The 19,351-nt window shown below is 38.8% G+C and overlaps 1 protein-coding gene across 1 annotated transcript in view; it reads left to right on the top strand.

Moving 5' to 3' along the window:
* Positions 1-3,384: 3,384 nt before the first annotated feature.
* Positions 3,385-19,351, top strand: part of Notum (palmitoleoyl-protein carboxylesterase notum) — a 32,622-nt gene continuing 16,655 nt past the window's right edge. The window contains exon 1 of the mRNA XM_069118009.1: positions 3,385-4,018. Coding sequence (XP_068974110.1) covers positions 4,001-4,018 — 18 coding nt within the window. The 5' untranslated portion in view covers positions 3,385-4,000. The remainder of the gene's footprint in view (positions 4,019-19,351) is intronic.

Below are 19,351 nucleotides of genomic sequence, written 5' to 3' on the forward strand. Positions count from 1 at the left end.
AACTTACACTTTGAAAATCGAAACTTTTCTTGTATCTAAACCATCTCGATTCACTCTCGATCATAAAATAATCGATCTTTCCAATAATCGGTAATCATTGAATAATCCGACGATCGATAATCCATTATAGTTACAAAAAATTCTTCTCAATTTCGTTGCTCCAATTACCATATTATAAAACATGAATAGAAAAAAAGCATCTGTCCATATAACAAAAATAACACAAATGACATTTTTTCCCTCCTAAATTGCTATGCGACGTTTGGTTCATAGGTTTCTCGAATCGGTGCGATCACGTTGGTGGAACAAGCAGATATCTAAGCAAGTATCGTGCAGCCTTCCCGGCAGGCAGGCGGCTTCTAGCTGCTAATGATCGCGGTGTACCGTAACGTGCTACACGATTTCTACGATAAACTACAGCGCACCCGGCAGCACCCGCGGCACCGCAAACCCGTTTTTCGAGCAATAGGCTTTTTCTACCGATACGCCTCCCCCTTCGTTCACCGGCACAACCCCCGCCGCAGCTTCGATAAGGAGATTTAACGATATATGGATCGCGTGAAAACGGCTTAGAAGGTAAGGAAGATCGAGCAGAATTTATGTTAAAATAATGTGAACGAATCTTATCGCAATATAACTATCTATTGATTGAACGAGGTCTCACATTGCTCTAATAGAGATAATCTGCTAAAACAAACAACAATATAAACCACTGTTGATATTTTCGCAACTTGTTCATTTAATGAAAGGTCCACAGCACATGGCCTCTCATAACGTAACAATAAATATATCGGAATCCTTCTGAAGGGTGGACCAAATTTCTCGTACAGGATGTTTATGCAGTTTTATATTTCTGTAGCCATAACTAAAGAGAAAGAGAAAAGAGAGAGAGAGAAAGAGATTTTGCCTAATAAATACTATATATTCTTATCCTTATTCGGGTATTTGATTTATTTTTGCGTGTCACAAATGTCGTGTATGTTCTTTATCTTTTTTATCATTTTTACACTTGTAAATTTCTATAATCTACCTATCATAAGATAATGATCGATTGTTTTATTGTATAATTAGAGTAATAAGTTTGGAAAATATAGTCTCTTTATGCCGTTATTAGATTCAGAAAATTAACCTTTTGCACTCCTATGTCGAGTGTGACTCGACGTCAGTTTTTATCCCAGGAGCTCTTTTGTCGAATTCCACTCGACATTCTTTCCACCTTTTTTTTGTAAAACGTGCGAAAAGAAACCAGGAATGCATCCTGGAAATAATTTCAAGATATATCATACACTTAAAAATTACAAAATACAACAATAGTGTGAATAAAACTGGTATTTAAGTGAATTTCTTTCTTCCTTTATTTACTTAAATTGTCTTATTTTTTAGTTAAAGTAAATTCCAAATAAAACACTTAAAGGCGTTGGGAGCTGCTGGTAACGAAATTGAAATAAAATTCGGAGTGCAAAGTGTTAATGTCACGTAATCCGATAACGCGGTTGCAGCGACATTGATAATATGAAAATTGCTTCTTGTGTTAATTTCACCGATAAAAAGAGGAAAAAGGAAGAAGAACAAATTTTAGAAGAACTTATAAACTATCTCTGTTGAAAAGTTCCACTGTATAAAGGTGTGCAGGAGTGTAACAAAAATTTTCGCGGTGCAAAGTGTCGAATAAGTGAAGATCTATCGAACTTTTCAGAAGATATTTAGAAGCACTTAAAATGCTAATGGTTAGCGGGATATTTTCTATAACGCAGATAGTTTCCTCTCCTTATAGTCTGTAATTCTGAAATATTGGATACAAGGGCGTATTCGTTAGGGAGTTACGAAAACTTACAAGTGAAGTGATGAAAGTTTACGTAACATTACGAAGAAAGGAGGACACTTCGAGGTAAATGAAGCAATCTAAATATGTGCATGTATCGAACAACGTTACACTTAAACTTTTTTATCGAAGTATAAACATGTTACTCTTTTGTGGGCGGCACGTTTGCTTCATAATGCTACCACGTATTACTAAATAAGGTTCCAAAATGTAAATGGTCGAAAGATCAGTATAAAATCAGTATAAAATAAACTAATGTAATTCAACAAAATTTCACAAAACACTTTGTCTAAATAATTATACATGCATACTGTAACTTTATACCAAGTCAAGACGCAGAATATTCACGACCATTCAAAGCTACTGTTTGTCTGCGTAGTTAAATCTTAATGACAAATCTATACTATTCTAAGGGCAACAATTACCATAGCGAAATTTCCTAATCAAAACAACCCTCCACGTGAAATCGTCTCCATCGCCCCTCCCTTATCCCTCTCCAGCCTATTCTCTGTGACTCGATGCCTTCCCCTGCCCTTCCGCGCCGACACTGTTGTCTGGTTACTTCGCGCGGTTTAACCTGGCCCGATTGTCAGTCAGTGCCAAGCTCCGATGGTGCAAGGAACCTCCAACCATTCGGAGTAGTATACCCGTACCTGAGAGTCACGTGAAGTCCTTGAAACTTACAATTAGATACCGCGTGGATCTTTCGATCTTCCAGCTCACGAGAACCACCCTCGTATGTGTTATCCAAACAACGGTGAACCGAAGTAGACTTACATTTATCCGTCAAAGAGCAAATAGTGTCATAACAGGTATATTTAGAAAAATAAAATCGGCAACTCTTGGAAAAAAAGTATCCAGGAAGGTTGAGGGTATCGAAGGTTGCGAAAGGACAGAATTTTTTACGAAAGGAATTTTGAAACTTTAAAGGGAGCAAATTATGTACACTGTGGTATGAAAGAATAAAAATTATTAACTGTTAGTAGACAGCATTATATACAACATCCATTAATAAGTTACACGAGATAAAATTTCCCAGAATAATTCATAGTACATATCTACGAATGAACGAACAACCCTCTGGAAATAAAATATAGAAAAAGAATCTCCAAAAATCTACTTACCAAATAATATTTCCCGTCAATAGAAATTAACAAAAATATACTAAAAGTTATCCCAACATCACCGTAAATTGTCATCAAAATCCTATAACATTGCGAGGAACGATTGTGTCATCATATATCTCCCATCTGTGCTGTCGATCAAATTCCCGTTTGGTGGAAAGCGTGGAGTTGAAATCTGAGGAATAAAGGGTACAATGGAGGTGGCGACGCGAAGGATCAGGGGATAAAAAGAGACGTAAGGATAGATGAAAAGGGACAGAAGGTTCCTCCCCTAAAAATCCCCCGTCAATTAATCTTCCCCCGGGCTGTGGTCTTCCGGGTCTGAAAAAGAGCGGCGCGGACGCAGCCGTCAAAGAAAACACCCACAACAAACAAGCGGCAAAAGAGCAAGAAGAGGCCGGCAGCAACAAAGCGGCCGACGAACAAGAAGAGAGGCAAACGGCGAACGAGAGAAAGGGTGAAGCGCGAAGAAGAGGAGGTGTCGGTCGCTGTTCCTCGGCCGTGGCCGGCACGTGCGCGCACCGACTCTCCTCGTGACTCGGAAGAAGGGCTCGGCCCGCAGGAAGGAACGAAGAAGGAGAAGAGAAGAGGAAGCGTGTGAAGCGAAAAGTGGCGGCAGTTCGCCGCGAACCGTCAACGAGGACGTGTATCGAGCAGAGACCGGTTCGAGCTGGAGCGTTTTCACGCGTTCTGCCACCACGTGGTCTTTGCACTCCGCTTCGACAGAAAACGAGCAAGTTTTTTCTTTCATCTTCTCCAACAGTATTCTTTCGCATGGAACATATCATCAAGCGGATATACATTGACTCGTGTCGAATGTCACGTCGGACATCAATTATTATAGAGAGGAATCGAGGTTTTTGTCACGTTGATGACAGTATGATGAATTATCGTGGTGTTTTTGGCTTGTGAAGCATTGTCACGAGAAGAGATGCAGAGGGTGAAGATGATCGAAGGGTGATCGGGAAGTTGAGGTTGGTTTACTCTGGGAAGCTTCCTGAGTGGCATTGGAGTACTTACGATCGGCGAACACCCGGAACTGAGCAACGAGAAGATGAGAATGGAGCTGCAGGTGAGTTTGAAGCTTTCCCTTGATGCTTTTAACGCTTGTTTGAAAAGCGTAAGACTTTTTTTTTTGACAGTTCATTGTGTTTTTGGAGTAATACGTTTTTTAAATCGTATAGAGGTGTTGTATTGTAGGATCAAGAGTTAACTGTTATTTCTTACTGTAAGTATTTGATGAAACGTCCATGGAACTTCTTTAAGAAAAGTGAAACTCTTTGCAAAGATTTTCGTTGTAACAGAAACGAGGAACAATCTGAAAACATTAACGATAATTCTGATACTAAAATATCTTCAAAAAATTTATCGATACGGAATAATAATACGGCAAGCAACAATTTAAAAACGTACCATATATTTTTCTTGTCTTAGATACATTCGTAATAATAAATATAGCACAAGAAACCATAAGCAACCTGTTTTATGCTTAATAATCATACGTTACATTACATGACGTTACGTTTATATATAGACTTTCTCGTACATGCAATAAAAGAGTTGAAAAAGATAATCTTGTTTATAATTGAACTATTATTATTTATACGCTTATGTGAGATTGAAAGAAGGCAAATTTCTATAAAATGTGCATAATATGCAAAAACATATCATGTATTCAGAGTAAAGCAAAAACTATATAAATGACATGTAATCAACAAATGTTATAAAGTCCATGAATACATGAACAAATCAACAACGGTGGGAGAATAATGAAGAGCAATGCCGGTTGTTAAGAAACAGTAGATTCCCATGGTGTCTCTATTTTATGCCAACGAAAGGGTTAGTGTGTATGTGTAAGCGTAAAACGGCGGCAAGACAACCCGATTTTCTTCTAACGCTCTTTGATCATCTCCAGCTTTCACGGTCCCCTGTTGTACTTCTCCCTCCATTATACACCCCAACCCGCCCCGATGTCTGGTCAGGTCCTTTACCTACGCTTCCGAGTTTTAACTTTTAAGTACGATTTAACAAAAGCTTTTGAACCTCTGGCTTTCACGAAATTTCCGGCCATCCTGGGATTATTTGACTTTTGCCAGCGTGCCCCTAACCCTCCAGATACTTCTTTGTTTCGACCCCCCCCCCCGCAATCCCTGACTTTTTTTTTTGCTTTCTTTTCGGTTGCAATCTGTTTGAAGTTGCTACTGTTACTTGATATCACCTAATCGGATCGAGTTCCATGTTTCTGACACAATTTCTTGTGAATGATATTTAAAATAACAAAGTATTGCTGTGTTGGGAACTTAAGAGGACTGTAATTTTAATTTTATTGTAGTTTTAATTATTGAATAAATGTTCCTTTAGTTATAAATGTTTAATGATATTGTCCTTTTTAAAGGATATGATATATTATTTCAGAAGATTAATATAATTGATGAACATCATGTAGTAATATGGAAAAATATGCAAAATGTGCGAATTAAAGTGCTTGTCATGATACAATTATATAGTAGATGAAACAAGTTTCATAAATTATGTAATACATTAAAACATAAATTTGTATAAACATCGGTAGTGTTGTGATAAGAAAGACAAAACAGCAAAATGTATATCAGTGGTATTGGTTAACTTGATCTCTCACACCAATGGAAATATTGTTCCATTTTTGGAAATCCACGCCATTCACCTCTAAATTTTTTCTGCGCTCAAAATTTAAAATTTATCAATCAAACTAGAAATGTTATAAATTGACAACAACGCACTTTTTTCCGAATAAAACAATGGATAAAAGTTTGGATTTCTCTGTCCATTATATGTCTTTTCGTATATCTTCCACTTCAATGTGTTTGGTATACATTTTACTGGTTTAAAATTTATAGCTGATCAGTTTGGCCTCTGGCAGACTCAATTGTCAAACAGAATAAGAGCAAAATGTTGGGACCACGGTAGCCAGAGATATAAGATATCTTCGCAGCAGGCTAATTAAATTCAGAACACGCTGAAATTTCTTCCGCTAGATTTAAGAGCGAAGAGCCCTCGAGATTGTTGGACTTCCTCGAGTCCGACGTTGAAGTTCCAACCGGGGGCGGCACATGCGTCTGGAACGAGACCGCACGCGATCCTCGAACACATAATAAATCACGCTCGCGAATCGAGACGCATGCGACAAACCGCGAGAACGAACGACTCGCCTAAATTTATGGCTGTTCTTTGCCCATGCCCATGGGATGCACGCTGGTGTCTTTGGTTGTACCATTGGATACGTGGCGCCAAAACTCTACCGTCCCCTCCACTTTCTTCCTTTTTTATCCCTCGATTAATTACGTTCAGATTCCACGAGCCGTCCAATGCTCGTGACATTTCGTTGCGCCTCAAAGGGGCAAGACATTGTAATTTATTGCGAACGTGGCTGTCGACTTGAGAAGAGAACTTTGCTACTTCCGTGAAATCTTCTCGGGGGGATTAAGTGGATAGAGGTCGCAACTTGAGGAATGGTTCGTCCCTGGTTGTTTAGAGAACTGAGTTCTCGCGTACGCGTAATTTATGGGACAATAATATTAGGGGATTGAGTTGGTACATGTTGGAGTTTGTATTATACATTTGTCTGTTGTAATTATGTGTCAAATATGGTAATCAGGAGACTTGTAAATTAGAAAATTCACTGGTGAAGATTTCACCAATGATATTAGTTAAATTGTGCGCAAGAGAACCGCTGGTTTGATTTAAAATTCTTTATGTATGTATTTTGAACTTTTTACTTGTATTAGAAAAAGTAATCTTGATAATGGAATTTTATAATAATTTATGTTTAAATTGTCATTGAGTCGTTCTTCTCTGTTACCAATGGTTCCAGAATCGGCAAATTTTCGTTTTAATGATTGCGCTACTAAAGCACGTCGGGTTATTTGATCTCAAGGGAAATCGTCTGCTCAGTATCAAGTTTCGAACACTCGTTCAATGAACAGAAAACTCTGCTTTGAACGAGAAAACATGCGTCATCCGGTAAAAGAATTTCTTACCGAGCTTTGAAGTCTAATCTTCAGATCTTTGACCCGTCTTTAAAAGAAGATCGTTCGTTTAAAGCGAAAAATCCGAAATATCGTTCGTCGATAATCGTTTAAAAATTACCCGATCGACATTAAACTTCAAAAACTCACCCCTAAATTTTATCCGATCCTTGCTGTATCAACTACTATATCTTATTTTATATGCTTTTGTATATCATACGCATCCCTGTGTATCATTACTAGACTGAGAATATTTATACTAATATTTTTATAAACATTCTCAAGGAAATGGAATCAAAGCAGAGATCATTTTATCTGTTAAATATTATAACGAGTTCTCTATTTTCTACATTTTCTGTATTCTTGCATTTTATTCTGTGCATCTTTGCGCCTTTAAATTTTTCATAAATTCATAAAAATATGCACTCTAATAATTACACTTCTCAATTCTCCACATGTGCATAAAAATCCGCGCTCTAGCAATGATCTTCCCAATCGATCTCAAATTGTCGAAATTCCCGCTGCATCGTATCCAAGATACCTGAAAAAGAGAATCTGCAATCTGGTTGGTGCGCAACGCGTGTCTCCCAAAATAGGGGATCGAAAACGCTCGCGAGAAACAGAAGGAAGTCGAGAAGGAGGACTCCGCGGCACCTGCTAAAGGAGGCAAGGTTAATGGCACGCGATGTTTGCTCGGATATCCTTTGGCACTGTGTTCAAGCCCCGTTAATGAGTCTAAATTGATTTCGAGCAGTGCATGACCGACATCAAAGGGTAGACGTGCAACAAGTACAACTCCGACGAGAGAAAGAGCCGAAAGGCAGAGATTACAGTTTAAGCATGTTTACATCGAGATTCCGTTTGTGATCTCGCGCGCCATGCATAGTCTTTGCATCGATTCTCCCCTTTCTCTGACTCGCCCATTGCGACTGCTTTCTCGTTTCCTCCGCTCGTTAAGCCCTTCTATCTCTTATTTATTCGCCTTTCCACTGCATTTGCGCCGGAACGTTTTGTTTCGATTCGCCAAAGCTGGATTTTCGGTTAGATTTGCGGTTGAATCTCTGTGTGTCTTTTCAGTTAGCTCGCAGAAAGATGTTCCATCGTTGTTGTAGCGTTTTGTACGTTTCGGTGAATTGTCGAAAAGTGTTTCTGCTCTGAATTCATTTTCTAACAATAAAAGTCTGATTTGAGAATTTTAGTCGATCAAAGAAATTCTGGTGGCTGTTTCGTTAATCCTTGATTGATTCTGATTGCTTCATCAACCGTTACAGTGAAATCGGAATGGGTTAAGTTAAATGAAACTCTAAGATATCTCGATAAGAAATTTAAACTTACAATATGGTCTTACAAGTTATGGTGTTAAGATTTGACTTAATAGAGGATTATAAAGATTATTTAACATCGCATATTATCGAATAGCATAGTTATAAAAATATTTGTTCTGTTAGGAGTATTCCAAAATCCTACGGTAGCAACTAAAAATAAACTTTCAATGTTTTTTAATGTAATGGGTCGATCGAAAAGATCTGTCATTTTCGTTGTTTGCATAGGAATAAATATATTGTTTAACCGAAGTTTCTAGTAATTAGTCTTCTGTATAATATTAACCGTTACCTATGATTATTTCCTATTTATCGGATAGTTCGTTTATTTCATTGAATTTTATAGCTTTTTTATTTTTGTTAGGATATTCTTTCAACACACAGTATCGAATATTTTTTCAGTCAGAAAGTTCCATAAAGATGAAAACAAACCATCAATCTACCTAAAAAAAAGGCCGTAAAAGCTGTCGTTTCGGATTTTTCTGTCTGACATTTATAAAAAAATACAACGTCCAAGATACTTTGTTATTGAATGATTTATCGATCAAATTTTTGATAGTTCAAATATATTTGGTTGAGACACATCATATACTTAATATGATTTTATTCCCAATAATGAAAGAAAAGTGGAAAATATTAAAAGAAGCGTACGTTATAAATTACGTAGGCTTATTACATTTCATAGCAATAATTACCGATCTTAATTACGTAAAGGTACGTTTTTAACTCATTACATCAGCGTATACCTCCGTTATCTAGATCTGCTTCCATTACTATGTTTCAAATTAAAGAACACCGACGAAACAAATTACAGTCCCGCGATTGTAATCGTATGAATCACTGATTAATTCATTCGATTATATTCTCGACAGAAAACGTTCTCTCTCTTCGAGCTTTACTCCTACCGAAGAATTAACTTGTAGTCTGCGAAACTCGTAATACTCTCATTCTCAGTAGATATATTCATATTGTTCGATTGCTTGGCATAACTTATTGGGTTTAAAACATCTCCGGTTTTCGCAACGAACTCTCACTGGTTCCGCGTGTCTTTCCACGTTCAACCGAATGTCCGGAATGTCCTGAATACCGAGTCATTGTCTGGTTGTAAGACGGTGAATTAGCGGTCGCACGTTTTTCCAAGCCGGCAGATTGCTGCAGCCGGAATGTGAACGTCAAAAATGGGAGCAACGGTGTTAGATAGGCTCGCAAAGAATTCTAACTGTATGCTTTACGAGAAACGCGCAGATTGTTTCCAAACAAGAGGACTTTGTATTTAATGCTTGAAAAAAGGTAGAAGAAGAAACGAGTAAAAATAGTAAGGAAATAAATAGAAAGAAGTAAATAAAAAGAGATTTTTAAAAAATTGAGTAATTTGTAGTAGAGCTTTGTTTATGTGAGCTCCATCTATGTGAAGGAAATTTAAGTGAGTGTCTGACTAAATGAACTTCTGGTTCCTACTTGTTGATTGAAACGGTTTGTTCGAACAAGAATTCTTAAGACGAGTTTTTATCTGGTACATAAATTACTTGACTCCTAGCAGATTCGTGTAAATGGATCCATTGTAAAAATGTCAAACAAAACTAAAATAACTTCGAATTAAAGAAACAAATATTTAATTAAACTCAATTATCAATAAAATGACGTTTATGAAAATCAAGGCTTCCGGGGTACAAGTCCATAAAACCTTGAAAAGGTATAGCATGTGTTTCGACGTTATTCAGTACCAACGTATATCGTTCAACCGTTAATGAAGCTACAGTTACGCGAGTGAAAAGCGGAAGTCTTCTCAGAAAACTACAAAAGTAAACAAAGAACAAAGTATGCAAGAGTTTAAGGCATCGCACTAAAAACTTCATTGAAATTGAAAACTCAATGCCAGAAAGCAAACCTTCAATACCACTTCTCAAACACAACTTACAAACTTTCCAAAATCCTTAACACGATTCTATATAGCACCCCTATCCTATAGAGACACATAGAACATGGTCCTGGGGCAACGAGAAACCTTCTGGATCGCATCGTTTATGCTTGGCTACCGAAGCTCGTCCAACTCGAGGTCTACCTGGTGCATAGCCTCTGGCTAGGAATTAGCACACGTCCACGTTGATGTTTAGTTTAGACGGGGCAGCTTGTCTAGTTCGTTACACTTTAAGAGGACTCGACAAACCCGAATCAACAACGACCCCATGACGACTCTTCCTCAACGACGACGGCGACGGCGTCGGCAATGACGACAACGACGCTGGTACCTGACGTAGAATTGGACGAGGATAACGATGACGACAACGACGACGCTTCTGCCGTGGGGCGGTGAGCAATTAGCGACACAGCGCGGCGAGATCAGAGACTGAGGGCGGGGTGGGGAGCGGCGGCCTAATTACACACGGTACCGACCGACTTCAAAGGAGCCGACAGTCTCTCTCCTCCGAGCCATCCCCTCCGAACGGCGGGCCCAAGAACAACGCTCTTCTTCCTCGTATACCCCACAGCCCAGCCAGCCGTCGGCGACGCTGACCTGACTAGCCCCCGATGCTCCCTTTCTCTTTTTTCCTTTCCGCCTTTCTCTTTCTTCCTTTCTGTCGTCTCTTCCTTGTTAGTTGCTCGCTCGTGCTTCGTTTTCCAATGATCACGTGCACTGAGATCATACACTACAGGTACTCTGTCTGCTAGATACAATTACTACCCTATCAACTATCAATTTTTGACTGGTTGATCGGGTTTATGAAGAGAACGGTGGTAAAAGGTTCTGGCTTACGTTTAGAGGGAAATTTGGAAAATATTTGCATGGTAGAATTTCATTCATACGAATCAGGTGTTAGTTAATATCCGGTTAACTGAGCTTTCGCCAATTAAATCTGCTCATTTGAACATGAGTACTTATTATGTAAACTTAATGTAATAGTTAATGAGGAAAACGAGTGGACATCGTATGAATAGTAATTATATGGATGTTTATGAGTTCTATTTACAACAGACTATCGCAGTATGTCTGTGAGTAATTAAAAAATAATCTGGTAGATCAGCGAATAAAAATGAACCAGTAGATATGACGAAATAAAGATGAATTCTTCAGTGAGAGGAATTCGAATTTTTTAAAATTTCATATCTTTTCTTGAACTGTGAACAGATTGTTCTACTGTATTTTCCGTATCACCATTATACTTTACAAATCTTAATTAACTTACATAGCATATTTTACAAACAACGTTTACTACGTCTCGTTTACTATTCATATAAAATCTAGATCATCACGTATTATCATATTATAGTAAACAAAAATATACATTGTAGCTACTTGTTCCTTTTGGTATCATTATTAACCTATTGATAGTCAATGTAAAATTTTTGACTAATCATTCTGTGGATCGTGTGAAACACAGAAGGTTCCGGTTTCCGGTTTGACGATGAAAAGTGTGACACGGGCGGGTTTTTCTGGGCCAATAGACGATTTATTCGCGTCACCGGACTCGGAGCAGAGTGCTGTTGCGTGGCGAGCGCCGCTTTATGCAAGACGTAATTGATGGTTCTCGGTTCGTTATGTAAGCACCATGGTAGTCGGGACAATGACGCCAGGATGAAATCGCGGGTCTTGCTTCCTGGTAGGATACGTCGATCCTGCGGTTGATATATATTTGCTTGGTGCTATATAGCTATACCTACATATATATATATAGGTTGTTTTGATGATGTATATTTGTTTTATGGATGACTTGGTGATTTTTAGGGATGGTTTTGATTAAGATTGATTTGTATGCATATGAAAAATGTTGCTCCTATATTTAATTCTTAACTCAAATCGTAAGCTTGTTCAGAAATGTACCGTAGTAACTATGATTGACCGAGGGTGTTCATCTAGTAAACTCCTGATTTAATTTTCTTCTTTTTTCGAATATTCCCAAGTCTTTGTACAATTTCACTCCATTTCTCAAATCCTCCTAATACGATAAATATTTTTATATTTTCACAAACCTAACCCAAAGCATCTCTAAAAAAAAACATACTATTTTTTCTCGATAAATTCGTCTCACCAATAACCTTCAAAAATTCAATCTCACCAAACGAACTTCATTACAACCACCTGAAACGTAAACCGTGAAGTCGGAGCATTGGAGTTCCGTGTCCAGCGAGGGAATCCCAAATCTTCGTTGGACACGCGAGTAGGCACGCGTCGTTCGCAGGAAATCGGCGTTCGTCGCTAGAACAGCAAGCCATACGTGGACCATCCTCCTCTACTTACATGCTGCATTCGTTCGTCTTTCTCGACATGTTCCTCTCCTCTTCTCCCTTGAACTGTCGGTTTGTCCCAGCGCTGGTTTGCGGGACCAGAGCCATGCGCGCGGAGTCGTCGTGGCCGCAAGTCATCAGTCAAGTCTTTGAGGTCGGCTTGAAGCTCTCTCGGGGCCCGCAGAAAAAGGCCTTTTGCCGATCTGCCTTGGCGGTGAGATCAAACGCTCCTCCTTCTCTGTCCTTCTTGCTCGCCTCTGTTCCTCTTTGTTCCGCGTACTCGGTGAACCGACTGTGCGCCACAGACCGATATACACGGGTGTACGAACAACGAGCGGGCCACGAATGGACGAAGAAGGAGAGTTAAGATAGGGCGGGGGTGGTAGACGGTGGTGCACAGTGACGGGCCCATCGAAGCACAAAGGGAGATTTGATACACTTGGAAGCAAGGGGATGATAAATATTAGGACGTTCCATAAACAGTACAGTTTTCTTGAGGATCATTGAATAGATGCACATTTGTAGATATTGCTCCTCAAATAAAGCTTTGCTAAGGATGATAAAGGTTTCACGAGGATAAAACTAAATGGGTTTTAAGGAGAAAGGAAAATTAGGAAGGGAAAGAGTGAAAGATAGAATGTGTATGTGAATATGGAAAAGGTGAATTCAGAAAGTGAAAGTTTGATGAGGCTGGAATGGATGAGAGACGAAGGTGAGATTCAGAATTGGTGAATTTAATGAGGAAGAAAGGGAGGCTGATAGAGGGCAAAGGATTGAAGGTTTGACAGAAGATGCTGAGGATTGGAAGATACAGAAAAGAAAAAGGATTAGGTGGAGGATTTGTGGATTTGATAAGGGTCGAAGGAGATACAGGATGTAACAGGTTGAAGGTTTGACAGAATAAAGAAGAGGGATAGTGGATAGATGATAGAAGGCAAAGATAAAAGTCATAAAAAGATAAAAATCGAGGAGTACTAAATCAGAAGGTTTAACTTGAAACTAGAAAAAGAGCAACAGTAGGTATATTTTAGTCGATCGAATCGTTAACCAAAAAAATAGATACAAAGGGACAAATAAAGAACGAAGTCTTTTACCTTTTATCATAATGGAAAAACAGTGATATATATATAATAAATGTTTTAAAGAAATGACAAAAAATTTATATCATCTTTAGAGAAGCATATATATGTACAATAACGTTAGAAAAAATTTGCGTGAAGAATTATATGCTCTATAGGTATGTACGGTATTTTATGGGAAACTTTGGTCTTCACCGATACTTTTATTCGTCACTACATGCAAAGAAGGTTACTAATATACGACAAACGATAAAAATGGTTAAATAAACAAATAGACCAGAAAATGATCGAAATAGAAAGGAAATGATCCTAAGAGGGAAGTAAGAGGAAAGCGGCAAGAAGGAGACGAATAGCGAACAAAGAAGGAAGAGGGAACCGATAGAAAGAATCAAAGGAAGCGACTGGTCAGAAAAGCGGTAGTGACGCTGTCTTTGAGGAAGTAAAAAGAGACGAACGGCTGAATAAATACGCGTGCCCACGCTAACCGTTTGCAAATTTGTTGAGGCGCCCCCTCAAAAGCCCTTTGACTCGATGCAGCTCTGGAGAATCGCTTCTGCTTCTCTGTGACGATGAACCTGCTAAATCGAGGCGAAGATTCACTTCGAAATTCGACAAATTGTTTATCACTCTTTGAGTAAAAGCGAACGAAAAATTTCGGAAATAATTGGAACATCGCGGGACACCTGTAACTAATTATACAAAAATGTAATATAGAAATATTGAAAATTTAACCACAAAATTATTAAAAGCACAAAGTGCTTAACATTCTATGCTAAGATCTTTTAAAAAAATCATCGTGCGAAGCGAAATGCACCCTACAATTTTGAATAACCATTCTCTCAAAAATTTAGCCATGAATCAATAAAAACGAAAAATCCTCTGAACAAATCGGCATTCAAACTAAAATATAATTTCGCAACGCTCCTATTTACGTATATATGTAGTTGGATGATATAGGTCGATCTACACGAATCAAATAAGGATTTCGTTTTTGGAGAGCGGTAAAGTCGAACAGGCAGGACTATTAGGTCCCCGGAGGCTCTGTGTCCACGTTACAAAAGGCTACAGCGAAACTTCGTCACGGAGCAACTATGAATCGCATTATCGATTTGTACGGCGGAGCGCTGATCAACGCCAAGAGAACCTTTGAAGTGCGCCGAAGTTTGTAGGGGCTTCCGGAAAGCGTAAGGATGCAGCAAAAGGATCCGCGTGCGGACCGAGCACGCGTGAAGAATGTCCGTGAGCGGGGGAACGGAGAGAGAACACAAAACAAGGAGAGAGATAGGTCATCGAAATAAGCCCCCGTAAAATGATTGGCCTACGCAACAGCTACTACGTTGGGTTCGATTTCATCTAACTCGCCTCACGGCCACGTTCGATGCCTCTTTGTTCCACGTCGTTTTCATAACACGTTGGGAAACTGACGTGCTGTCCATTTTTCAGTAGGATTTAAATTACGGCACGGTATGTCAGGAAAGTCTTCGTATATCTTATAACAGGGCTATTTTTATTATCCTTCCTAAGGATAGCAGTTTAAGCAGGATGTCGGGTCTGTATAACTTGAGACGGTAGAATTTAATAGACACTATTAAAATACGGATGGAGTTTAAATGTTTGGTTTAGTATAATTTTATTACCTTCTGTATATTTCGTGCTCCATACGAATAAAGTATTCAAAGAAAAAAAAGGTATCTGAAGAGATACAAACAAGAAAAAGAAGCGAGGAGAACAGTAGGGATAAAATACATTTAAACAAATTTCACTGCAAAGATGTACAATGTATAAGATGTACAATGTAGAACGTACAAATAATGAATTCAAATAATTTTATCTCGAAAATTTTTATTCTTTTTTTTTTTTATTCTTCAGATGTACGAAGATATTTATGAATGACTATATATTAGTACGTATCTCGTTTATTAATACGAATAAAACGATCGAAGAAACATGCAGAAGTCAATATCGAACAATTTCGTAACAATTGGTACTCTTCTTGGTAACAATTGGTCGTGCGAAACAACTTTGTTATACGTAACGAATCTTACTTATCAAAAACGGCAATAAAATTTCTATCTAAAATCTAAATTTAAATTAATATCCAAGTTGAAATTGAATTTCTCCGTAGAATAAACTTCAAACGCAACTCTTCTTAGGGGAGTTTTGATTTCAAATCCGCCTGGTAGTCGCACGCAAACGCAAAGGGAAGCCTATGTGCGTACTACTCGAGGAAAGAGAAGGTCCCGCGTTCGCAAAAACGTCATTTCCGCTGCGGTCGATTCCTCAAACGACCGGCGATAATCGATCCTCCGTTTCGCCTCCGAATCAAGGCCATCGTCGTCGGACGGTTCTCCTTCTGTTCGCGATTTTTCCGACTCTCGTTTATTACCAGCTACGAGCAACCGGCCGGAGGAATAACGACAGAAAAAGCAAGAAGACCGAGTTGGAGGAAGGGGCAGAGACGAGCAAAAGGATGTAAGAGTGCGAACGTGTATATACGCTAGGCTTGCCGCCAACTGGTATAAAGAGGAAGGGAGAAGGAATTGTGGAAAGTGGATGAGAAACGAGGAGGAAGACGGTGGAAGATTTTTGCCAGGGAAGAAAAACAGAATCCGGCGCGGTTGGCGGCGCGAGAGTTAGCAAGAACGCGGTGTAGGCGGCACATCAAAGGCGCACCTCGGGCGTGAACGAGCGAGCGGGCACGCGGCTCAAGTAGAGAGCGGAAGACACCGCCACCAATCCTACCACCATCCAATATATTTACTCCGATGGACCACCGCTACCATTGCCATCACGGCCACTAGCACCGCTAGCAGTGGCCGAGCCAGCGCCACCAATGCCAACACCATCCTCTACCACCGTAACCGACAGTCACGACCACCGTGCAATCACCACACGCTCCCGATTACTTTGCACACTATTAGTACCCGATAGGTTTCTTCTGTGCACCATAGTCTATATTTTTATGAACCTTATCTTGATTTTTGGCAAGCGGATGGAACACTACTATGGGGTGTGAAGACATCATATTAGGGAAGTAAGAATTGTCTCGATGATGTAAAGGGGAATTCATATTATATTTATATTATTGATACAATATCGACAATTACGTACAATATTGACAGTGGTATCGACGATATGTATTGATTCCTTTAGTTGAAAACTTTGAAATATTGGCAATATATTTTGATAGTTTGAAGGCACCCTAACGGCGTAATGTACTTTTCCATAATCAGCAACGTAGAAGAATTATGTCAGAAAAGATGAAATATGTACTAGTGAAATAATTAGAACACAATCGGGAATTTTATGATACGGAAGTAACAAGTGCATATAAATAGAAGTGGGGGAGACATTAGAAAAATCTCTATGTAGAATCAGACATATATTATCGTAGAAAAGAAGAGATAAGATAATTCATTGTTTTCCTGCGACATAATAACATTCACAGTGAAACCTTTCAATTACTAAGGTTCAAATAAGAATTTCCTAAAAGTATTTTATTATTCTTGTCGAAGACATATAATTCCTATTTCTGTATTTCCTAAATTTAAAGATGCAATCTTATAGACTAATATTACTCCGGTTTATGCATTGGAAATATAATTATTGATGTTGCTCAAAGGATCGAGAAGCTGAGTATACATCTCCAAAAAGGAGAAGACAATCGATCGAATCACGAGCTAAGCCAATTAGCGCATCTAGGTCGATGGCACAATAGCACAGAGAAATCTTCGTAGAATATAAATGTCCTCGCGATTACGCGGCATAATGAACCATGAAGCGCGTTAGAGAAACGCATCGAGAATCGTGAGCGACTGAAAGACTGTCTGCTTAACATACAGATCTTATCTGGAATGAGAGAGAGAAAGAGAAGAAAGGAGGACAATTCTGTGAACGCTTTATATTTCATCTTTCTCGGGACGTTGTTGAGATTTTGGTAATTTCGGCAATTTCCTGCGGCCGGAAATCGCGACAGCCGCTGCGGTTTCGCAGCATGAAACACCCTTTGAGCTGCGGCTCGTGCAAATTGCGGTTTTAAAGCGCACCGAGTGGTCATTGCGTACAAAGTAATCATCGTCATTGCGTCCCGTAGAAAAATACTGCGATCGCAGCTTGTAATTTCGCGCGATTTCTTTGGCACATTTTTCAACTGCCACGAAATCGTGGATGGCGCTGGCTACTTTGGAGGAATCGTTTCGTCTTCATCCATTCAGAAGAACTTAATACGATCGAGAATGTAGAATTGTTCTTTACGAATCTATTTTTCTTTAGATTTTTGTTTTACTTTAGAACGAGCACGATGGTCGTTGTGATTTGTTCAAAAAAAGGAAAGCGAAGAAGAAATAATGAGTAATAGAATACAAAGTTTTATATAATATAATATGATATACAATATAACAAAGTTTTATAATAATAATTATATATCCCCATTTATTACACAGAAATATACTACATACTTATTGTGGTAACAATTTGTGTAAGAATTTAAGTAAGAATTTGTGTGATCGCAGACCAAGCGAATATTTACGCCACAATATCGATAGCGAATAAAGAGCGATTCGGAGAATGCACGAGTAAATTAATTATACAATGCACGCTGGTACCACGAAGAAACTTGGCTGCACGTTGTAAGAATGTGTATTATGCATGTGAGATCTACAATAGCATAGTATAATTAAGAAATAACAGTGTGGTGCGAATTACTGAGAATCATACGAAACTTTTTGAAAACTGTTATTGTTACTTTATTATTAAGTACAGTTTCGATTACTTTATTTTACATTCAATGAGCAAAGATCTCTCTATAACCCACCATTTCTACAGAAATGCAAACATTTTCACAACAGAAACAAATTCCGTAACGAACACGCAGCTCTCTAATATGTCCGAACAAAAAGCCTCTTTCTCCTTAAACTTTAACTTATAAGCGTACATTTACGGAGCACCACCTGCTCTGTTAACTATCGCGTATCATTAAACCGCTGTACGCTGTATTCTTTCTTGAACACCCTCCATTTACTCCATCAGCTTCAAACGGCCACGCCATTAAACGAACCTAAATGTCTTGCACAATCCCTTAATTGCACCGATATCCTTCCATCTTTCGAATCTGCGCTGTTCGCGATTGCAATCACAACCGGAATAGTACCGAGTTATTCCGGAAAGGGATAAAAAGAAAAGCGGCGTATTTTCGCGATAAATCCGAAGATTTCTTCGTTCGATATCGTTTTCAAAATATAATTAATCGTTACAATCGAATTTCGCGGAGCTCGATAATTAGCGTGTAGCACCGATCGCGAATAGATAAAAATGCAATCGCGAATGAGCAGTTGAATGGAACAATGGTATTGCATCTCATTGTATTTTTGAACCATTATATTATTATCATTATTTATGGTAAATAGATAAATATTATTCATAATATGGCAGATATCATTCTGACAGTCACTTGACTGGCGTGTAGACGTAAATTATTAGGAATAACCGTGTATATTCAGATTATTTATTAATACCAAGAAGTCAATCGAAGAAATATGGCGCAATTAATATCCAATTTTTCTTTCATCACTAAGAAACGTCTAAAGGGTTGGTATCCAAAGTAGGCCAAAGGGTTTCACGCAAATCGAGAAAGTTCAAGGGAAGTGCGTTGATCCCAGTCTCGCTGAGAAGCGAAAGGGAAGAGCGACCGATAAATTAGTCGGCAACGGATATCTCATTCGCTTTTCCATGGTTCGTTCGAAAGGCGCACGGCGGCCAAAGACGTGGCAGGTTAAGA

The sequence above is a fragment of the Bombus flavifrons genome, chromosome 8 (assembly GCF_040668555.2).
Source record: "Bombus flavifrons isolate JBK064 chromosome 8, iyBomFlav1_principal, whole genome shotgun sequence".
Taxonomy (NCBI): Eukaryota; Metazoa; Arthropoda; class Insecta; order Hymenoptera; family Apidae; genus Bombus; species Bombus flavifrons.